The sequence below is a fragment of the Nerophis lumbriciformis genome, linkage group LG15 (assembly GCF_033978685.3).
Source record: "Nerophis lumbriciformis linkage group LG15, RoL_Nlum_v2.1, whole genome shotgun sequence".
NCBI classification, from domain to species: domain Eukaryota; kingdom Metazoa; phylum Chordata; class Actinopteri; order Syngnathiformes; family Syngnathidae; genus Nerophis; species Nerophis lumbriciformis.
In genome coordinates, this window is record NC_084562.2 from 29,980,001 (window position 1) to 29,990,000 (window position 10,000).

The window sequence follows — 10,000 nt, forward strand, 5'->3', positions numbered from 1 at the left end:
TATATATTATATATATATATATATATATAATATAAATAAATATATATATGTATATATATATATATAATACATTAACAATATATTTTTTTACTAAGCTGCAAAAAAAAATCTTTACATTTTACTTTAAAAACTGGCATCTCAGTCACCAGAATTTTACAGTAAAACAGTGTTTTTTTACAGCATAAAAAAATGGAATACATGGAATGGAATACACAATACCATTGTTATCAGCGGTAAAATTCATGCAACAGAGCTGCCCATTTTTTGTTTTTTTACCGTAAAATCTTGTTGTTTCAATGTTTTTTTTGTTAGTTTTTTTATGTTTTAGTGTCTTACTGTATATGGAAAAAAACAGTACCAAAGTTGATTTTGCAGTAAAAAAAACTCAGTCGGCGGAATTTAACCGTAAATTCTATTGTCAATTTTGGAATTCTTTCCCATTCTTGCTTGATGTACAGCTTAAGTTGTTCAACAGTCTCCCTTCTCATATTTTAGCCTTCACACATTTTCAATGTCTGGACTACAGGCAGGCCAGTCTAGTACCTGCACTCTTTTACTACGAAGCCACGCTGTTGTAACACGTGACTTGGCATTGTCTTGCTGAAATAAGCAGGGGCGTCCATGGTAACGTTGCTTGGATGGCAACATATGTTGCTCCAAAAGCTGTATGTACCTTTCAGCATTAATGGTGCCTTCACAGATGTGTAAGTTACCCATGTCTTGGCCACTAATACACCCCCATACCATCACACATGCTGCCTTTTACACTTTGCACCTAGAACAGTCCGGATGGTTCTTTTCCTCGTTGTTCCGGAGGACACGACGTCCACAGTTTCCAAAAACAATTTGAAATGTGGATGTAATGATTACTAGAAGGGACATAAATGTTGCAATTGTAAAGATTTGGTAAAAGCTAGAAAATCACGGAGTTGATTTGTTGTATGAAATATTGCTGTTATTATCACAGCATTGCTTTCCCTCGCTATCATCTCACGAGGCCACAGTTCTTCCGTTTAAGAAGGACTTTTCATCATGTTTGTGATAGTCCTGACTTCTCACTGAGCTGCTGGGGGCCACGTGGTCTCTGATGTCTGACTGGTGACTCCTGTGCTGCCTGTCAACATTTTCTGTCCTCATTAGACGATGAGGAGCACCTTGAAGCATTTCTTCCTGTTCGTACTCCACCACTTTGTCCCTACGTCCTTCTCCGCCACGCCCTTTCACTGCGACGCCAAGCTGGAGTGGGTCTGCCAGATCCCCCGTGGTAAGACCACGCACAGAAGCAGCGTATTCCATCTATGGAGGTCTTGTACAATAATGCTTCTTCTTTTGTCTTTTAATAGGAGTGACACCAAAGTATCCTGACTGGTACAATCCTGGTAATCAGCGACTACCGTGCTTAAAGCATTTGACTATTATTTAAAGGGGTCATACTATGAAAATGTTTCTGGGATCCTCGTAAGTGCAGAAAATGTGAATTCCGATCATGGAGATATTTCAAAAATGTTCCAAACAAGCGGTTAGAATTTTGGACCGACTTGTGACGTACTCGTCTACAGACATTAGAGATGCGCGGATAGGCAATTTATTTCATCCGCAACCGCGTCAGAAAGTCGTCAACCATCCGCCATCCACCCGATGTAACGTTTGATCAGAACTGCACCCGCCCGCCATCCGCCCGCACCCGCCCGTTGTTATATATCTAATATAGACGATGCAAGGCATTAGTGAGGCATACCTGCCAACTACTCCGGTTTTCCCGTAATTCGTACGGTTTTCATCAACCTATTCCGGGTTACGGTTGCAGTGATAAAAAATACGGTTTTTCATTAATTTAAAAAAAAAAAAAGGGTGAAAACTACGCGAATTGCACCTTGTGCAGACAAGATTTTTCGATCGGACACGGAGGAATTAGTGATGTAAAAGACCACGTTGGGACAAAAAAACACAAGTCTAATGCCGTTGCTAGCGATACAAGTGGAAAACTTTCAACGTTTTTCGTCGCCCAAACAGATTCTTTGGATGTGATAAATGCCAAAGTTTTATTTACGGAGGCAATAATTGAGCATGGACTTCCAAGCGCACTGGCTGATCACATGGGACAGTTACATGTTTGTAATGCAACCTTTAAAAATCATTACGCGGTGATCGCGGTCCCAAAAATAAACTTTTCTTGCATGATAATGTCCAGAAAAATGTGCTTTATATTACTATAGAGTCCTTTTAACGAATGAGTTTGATGGTTTATCACAAACCTTAAATGAAAGAAGTCCTTTGTTCTCCTGCACCATGCATGCGCTTTGGCCTTGCTTCGTGTTTGGTGCGCAATCCTGTCGGCTGTATTTCACAGCACGACATACTGTTAAAAGTGTTTATACTATTTATGCTTTCAAGTCCAAGTTGAAGAAATCTTGTTAAATGTTGACAGCATAACTACCAAAATACAGAAGTATGTCCTTAATATTTTTGCAGTGCTATTTCTGTTGAAAAGTTCAAATGATTACATTAGAGATGTGATGTGCCACTTTTCAAGTGTCTGATGGCTTCAATTAATTTTCATTAATTTTTCATATTTTGAATTCTTTTGAAAGGCTTACAAAAAAACTACATTTGAATTGTAATTCCATGCTATTGACAGGACTATTAATTTTAATGAAGTTAGCTTACCATGTTTACAGTATGATAATTGTGATAGAAATGTGAATTTTAGGCACAGAATATTTTTTACAATTGAACAAGGCAGTAGATTATACAAGCTTGGACAGAAAGTTAATAATGACACCAATTTTTTTTTTAATGGAATTGTTTAGTACTGTTTTACCATTTGTTTACTGTAAAAAGTGTTTATACTTTCAATGAACAAATTGAAGTCTTGTGAAAGGTTGACAGGATAACTGGCATTAACTGTCAAAATAATTTCAAACTATTGAAGTTAGCTTACAGAATAAACATGTCAATCAACCCATATGATTTTTGCTGTAATATTTTTGTTTTGAAAAGTCACTGTGACTGATAGAAAAGTGATGGCGAAGCCTGAACCCCCCACCAGGACTTTGTCCTGGACCTACCGGGGCCTGCGGCCCCTGGACCCTAGCTACTAGGTTTTTCTGATTTCAAAAGTTGGCAGGTATGGGTACGTACCGAACCCAAATTTTTGTGTACCGTTACACACCTACATAGATGCTTTCATCTCCTCAGTTATGAAGTTTCGTCTTCCCTCTCCTGTCACTGCCTGTCAGACTCTGGCTCGCTTGTACGCTACAATTCTTATAATGACCGTATAATTGTAACTTTTTGTATACAGGAGTGTACCATGTATTGATTAACGTGGACCCCGACTTAAACAAGTTGAAAAAACTTATTGGGGTGTTACCATTTAGTGGTCAATTGTAGGGAATATGTACTGTACTGTGCAATCTACTAATACAAGTCTCAATCAATCAATCAATCGCTAAAACGACAACATGGCTGACGGGGCGGGGCATGGAGCTCATTTGCATATCTCATAAAACTGTTCAGTTCCGTTTCAGTTTGTTTGGAACATAATAATAATAATAATAATAGGTTTTATTTGTAAAAAGCACTTTACATTGAGTAAACAACCTCAACGTGTTACAGTGTATTAAAAAAAATAAAAAGATAATAAAAAATAAATACAAATAAAACTAGAACAGCCAAATAGCTAAAACTAGTATGCATATATCTAAAAAAAAAAAGAAGGTTTTTTAAAAAAAAAAAAAAAAGGGTTTTTAAGCCTTTTTTAAAAGCATCCACAGTCTGTGGTGCCCTCAGGTGGTCAGGGAGAGCGTTCCACAGACTGGGAGCGGCGGAGCAGAAAGCCCGGTCTCCCATTGTTCGTAGCTTTGGACCATGCATGCGATGCAATGTAAGGCATCACATATTTACACGTCCGAAAAGGAGTAGGAAGAAGCAGAGCTCATTTAATTCTACCCCTTTTCATACCATAGCAATTTTATCCCATTTTCTAGTTCTGTTTGTAACAGAAGAGTGAATCAATCAATACTAAATAAATAAATGCACCATAAGTAAGTAAACAAATATCTTTTTTTCTTTTCTTTTTTTTTAAAGTTCAAGATGTTCATCATAATTATTCATTTTTGTGAACACTTGTAGTTTGAACAGTCTCCTAAACTGGATCATATTGCTGCTTAGTTGGCTTAATCCAGGTCTGTAAATCAAAATGTATGCAAAGTTTTGCCCATAATCCCAACATGAGATGTTATATTAAAGTTCAAGTAGCAATGACTGTCACACACACACAAAATTATTCTCTGCATTTGACCCATCACCCTTGATCACCCTCTGGGAGGTGAGGGGAGCAGTGAGCAGCATTTTTAGTGATTTAACCCCCAATTCCAACCCTTGATGCTGAGTGCCAAGCAGGGAGGTAATGGCTCCCATTTTTATAGTCTTTGGTGTGACTCGGCTGGGGTTTGAACTCACAACCTACCCATCTCAGGACGGACACTCTAACCACTAGGCCATTGAGTAGGTTAGGGTTAGAGTTAGGGTTTGGTTAGGGTTAGGGTTAGGGTTTGTGTTACAAGGACGTGTTTACGTGTAGACGAAAAGCCCTAACATGACCCCTTTAAGTGACGTGCGGTAGAAGAAGTGTGCATGCCTCTAAAAAGGAGATGTGACGACGTCCACGACTAATGTCAAACGTGTTCCCAGGCGTGCATCACGAGACGTCCATCTTCATCGACGGCGGCGAGTTCTGGTTCGTCGACGAGCCTCAGTTGACCTTCGAGGAGGCCATGCTGTTCTGCAGCATGAACGGCAGCAAGCTGGCCTCACCACCCAGCTCCACCGCTGCCAGACTCATCCAGCAGAACATCGCCAAGGCAAGTGGGCTTCACTACACCACTCAGGCATGGCAAGTGGGCTTCACTACACCACTCAGGCATGCCATTGTTCCGTCTAGTCGCAAATCCCTCTTTTTGATCTCTGTTCAAATACAAACAAATATGTTCCCTTTTTCTTTGTTTTTTTCCGACCTACAATGTGTGTTAAAATCCTCATCTGTCTCTCAAACTACGGTTTTTCATAATCCAGAGGTAAAAACTACGGTTTTTCATAAATAATGATGACGTTAAAAATGGAAGCTACGTAGAAAAGCAACTCCACGGGCAGGAGACAAACTGTACATCAATGATGATTGCTTGGTTTACATAAAAGAACATCCATGGTTGGTTGGTTGACTACACCAGACCTGGGCAAATGAAGGCCCGGGGGCCACATGCGGCCCCTTAAGCCAGGGGTGCTCACACTTTTTCTGCAGGCGAGCTACTTTTCAATTGATCAAGTCGTGGGGATCTACCTCATTCATATATATCATTTATATTTACTTATTTATGAAATATATGTTTTTGTTAACAAGTTAGAGGTGTTTAATGATAATGCAAGCATGTTTAACACATATAGTTAATATTGTTAACAAGTTAAAGGTGTTTAAAGATAATGCAAGCATGTTTAACACATATAGTTAATATTGTTAACAAGTTAAAGGTGTTTAATGATAATACAAGCATGTTTAACACATATAGTTAATATTGTTAATAAGTTAAAGGTGTTTAAAGATAATGCAAGCATGTTTAACACATATAGTTAATATTGTTAACAAGTTAAAGGTGTTTAATGATAATACAAGCATGTTTAACACATATACGGTAGTTAATATTGTTAATAAGTTAAAGGTGTTTAAAGATAATGCAAGCATGTTTAACACATATAGTTAATATTGTTAACAAGTTAAGGTGTTTAAAGATAATACAAGCATGTTTAACACATATAGATTCCTTTCTTTCATGAAGACAAGAATATAAGTTGGTGTATTACCTGATTCTGATGACTTGCATTGATAGGAATCAGACAGTGGTGCTAAAAACGTCCGCATTTTCGAATGGAGGAGAAAAAAGTCCTCCTTTCTGTCCAATACCACATGAAAGTGGTTGGTTTTTGGCATCTTATTTGTCCAGCTTCCGTACTCCTTTGTATACACTTTACAAGAAATACATTGTCGGCAAACTCCGTATACGGAGTTTGCTTGCTAGCTTGTGCACGCCAGCTTTCTGACTCTTGTTTTGTTAGCGCAACTGTGCAACTGTGCAGTCGGTCTTTGGAGTTTTGACGACAGGTACGGCGCCAGTCTGTTGAAATAAAGTGTTTCTCGCCTTCCAGTCGGTAATTTTAATGAGCTGGCAGCAGCCAGCGTCATCTCAGAAGACCCTCGGGTGCCGTGAATGTCAATCAAGTGACCAAAGTGACGTCATAGTGAAGATTTATGATCGCTCATTTTTAGGACTATTTTTTTAATGCCTGGCTGGTGATCAGTCGATCACCAGCCAGGCATTAAAAAAATCCCCTCTGAGATTGACTGGTAGCTCATGATCGACGTAATGAGCACCCCTGCCTTAAGCTTTTCAATCTGGCCCGATGGACATTCCCAAATCATTTTTTTAGATGTTTAAGATGGAAAGTGTAGCTGCCATTATGATGTGCAGTGACGTTTTTAAATTACCGTAAGTCTTCAACTATACAAAGTAGAGATGTCCGATAATATCGGCCTGCCGATATTATCAGCCGTAAATGCTTTAAAATGTAATATCGGAAATTATCGGTATCGTTTTTTTTTTGTTGTTGTTGTTGTTTTTGTTTTTTTATTAAATCAACATAAAAAACACAAGATACACTTACAATTAGTACACCTCCCTCCCCCATTTACACTCATTCACACAAAAGGGTTGTTTCTTTCTGTTATTAATATTGTGGTAGGTTCCTACATTATATATCAATATATATCAATACAGTCTGCAAGGGATACAGTCCGTAAGCACACATGATTGTGCGGGCTGCTGCTCCACTTGTGACGACGTGGTCGCATAGTGATGCGGGTGTGTTCTCCCAGGGATGCAGACGGCTTCGGACACAGCTTGCAGGTAGGAATATGATTTATTTAACATATAAATCATACGATGAATAAACAAAAAGACATACACGTAGCACAAAAGGCAGAACAAAAGGGCTAGCGTGGGAGCTAGTAAACCAAAATAGCCTAGCGTGAAAACTAGCAGCTAAGGAACATGAAATAAACGTCGTCATCAGTTGTGTGGGAACAAACTAGGAAGCCAGACCGAGTGAGGCCAGGGCAAAGACTAAATAGCCCTCTGATTAGCGCCCGGGCAACAGGTGCGCGTCCCGGACACTAACCAGAGGCAGGTGTATACAATCTGCCGTCATGGCAACAGAAACAAACGAAACTCAAGGTGCTGAAAACACATGTGACTCAAACATAAACAAACTATGACCCGGGCAGCGGATCGTAACACCACTAATAGTACTAACCTTTAACAGTTAATTTTACTCATTTTTATTAATTACTAGTTTCTATGGAACTGTTTTTATATTGTTTTACTTTCTTTTTTATTCAAGAAAATGTTTTTTAATTTCTTTATCTTATTTAATTTCATTATTTTTTTTTTAAAAGGACCTTATCTTCACCATACCTGGTTGTCCAAATTAGGCATAATAATGTGTTAATTCCACAACTGTATATATCGGTATCGGTTAATATCGGTATCTGTAATTAAAGAGTTGGACAATATCGGATATCGGCAAAAAGCCATTATCGGACATCCCTAATACAAAGTATTTCAATGGTTGCAATCTGCGCTTTTGCATGATATATTAGTTACTATGGTCATCTAATTAGTTATTATGGTCATCTAATTAGTTACTATGGTCATGTAATTAGTTACCATGGTCATCTAATTAGTTACTATGGTAAACTAATTAGTTACTATGATTAACAGCATATTTTGATGTTTGTTGCATTTTTGTTGCATTTCGCTTGATTGTAAAATATGTGGATGGAGAGGGAGTGTGACGTTCATATGTTGTCAATATTCAGTGTTTTATCCTTCATAGTTAATATTGTAAATCCCACATTCTTTATGGACATGTACATTGTGAGTCTTATTTATAAATGTAAAATTCCATTCTGTTTTTTCAGGCGGTCTGTCATAACGTTTTTAGCATTCAGAAATTATCGTGAGTTTTTGTATTAGTGTTCCTAAAAATAGATATACCGGCCCCCAGACACATTTTTTTCTCTAATTTTGGCCCCCCGAGTCAAAATAATTGCCCAGGCCTGGACTACACTGTAAACCCGAATAAGTAAGCAGAACTCCAAAAAAGTGAGGCAATCAGATATATATATATATATATGTATATATATCCCGGCTTGTTTTCCGTCTTTTTCGTTAAGTTGAAATCACATGCCTGAAGACACAAACACTCTCACGACTACGACCGTGAAAGAAAACAATACAACGTCTGATGATGTCCATCACAAAATGATTTCTGAGCAGATGTCAAGTTCTCCTAAGCAAGGCTGGTGGGTCAACCTGAAAGATCCCAAGCGGTTGATTCCCATGACGTAAGATGCTACACACACACACACACACACACACACCCACACACTCTTGTATTTGTTACCTTCTTGAGACCTGAGAAAAATGCCTACCTCTTTAGGACCAGCCTTTCTAGGTATAAAAAGATTTGTATTTACAACATTGATAATATATACATAATATGCAAATATAACAAAACTTGTTGTGAAAAATGAGTTGGAATTTCACAAGAAAAACGTCGAATTTTGTCAGTATTATAATAAAAGTCAAATAAAATAAAAGTCAAAATTTTACACAGAAAACTGAACATTTGTGCAATATTATGATAAAAGTTGGAAATGTACTCAATAACAGTCGCAGTTTTACAAGAAAAACGTAGAATTTTAGCAGTTTTATAATAAAAGTCGTAATTTTACTCGCCGCAAGTCAAAATTTTACAAGAAAAACTGAACATTTGCGCAATATTATGATAAAAATTAGAATTTTACTCAATAACTGTCGCAATTTTACAAGAAAAGCTTAACATTTTGGCAATTTTATGAAAAGACTCGTCATTTTACTCGACAAAAGTCACAATTTTCTAAGAAAACTTTACAATTTTGGAAATATTATAATAATAATCAGAATTTTACTTACAAAAGTCATCATTTTGTCACTGTTTTACAAGAACAACAAAACAATTGGCAATATTGTGATAAAAGTCAGAATCTTATATGACAAATGTCACCATTTTGCATTAAAAAAAATGGTAATTTTACATAAAAGTAATAATTTTACGAGAAAATATTGCAATATTACAGAAAGAGAAAGAATATGAGAAATTTTCCCCAATTTTATAAGAACAAAGTCTTCATTATTTACTTCGTTATTACAGTATGTCTCTATATACATATTTATTTGATTAATTTTGGCCAAAGGGGGCACATTTCAATTTCTCACACACACTTTTCATCACATATTTTGGCCAGAGGGGGACACTTCAAATTTCTTACACATACTTGTTGTTTCATATGTTGACCAGAGGGGGAGCACTTTTAAAAGCGACACACAGTCAATTTGAAAAATCCCTCCTTTTTGGGACCACCCTCATTTTGATAGATGTCACCACAAATGAGACATTGTCTATTAGATGCAATGTTATTGATTTATGTCATCACTTGTTCACACCTCCTCATATGGAAGATACTTTTCCTTCTTCATGTCTCAAGAAGGGTGGAAATACAAGAACACACACACACACACACACTCTTGCATTTGTTACCTTCTTGAGACCTGAGAAAAATGCTTACCTCTTTAGGACCACCCTTTCTAGGTATAAAAAGATTTGTATTTACAACATTGATAATATATACATAATATGCAAATATAACAAAACTTGTTGTGAAAAATGAGTTGGAATTTCACAAGAAAAACATAGAATTTTGTCAGTATTATAATAAAAGTCGTCATTTTATTCAACGCAAGTCAAAATTTTACACGGAAAACTGAACATTTGTGCAATATTATGATCAAAGTTGGAAATGTACTCAATAACAGTCGCAGTTTTACAAGAAAAACTTAGAATTTTA

At 37.0% G+C, this 10,000-nt stretch overlaps 1 protein-coding gene across 1 annotated transcript in view; it reads left to right on the forward strand.

The window, feature by feature from the left end:
- The window catches only part of ly75 (lymphocyte antigen 75), an 80,504-nt gene that overhangs the window by 44,570 nt on the left and 25,934 nt on the right, over positions 1-10,000 (forward strand). The window contains exons 16-19 of the mRNA XM_061974602.1: positions 1,141-1,264; positions 1,344-1,379; positions 4,696-4,865; positions 8,391-8,458. Of these exons, the coding sequence (XP_061830586.1) occupies positions 1,141-1,264; positions 1,344-1,379; positions 4,696-4,865; positions 8,391-8,458 (398 nt within the window). The remainder of the gene's footprint in view (positions 1-1,140; positions 1,265-1,343; positions 1,380-4,695; positions 4,866-8,390; positions 8,459-10,000) is intronic.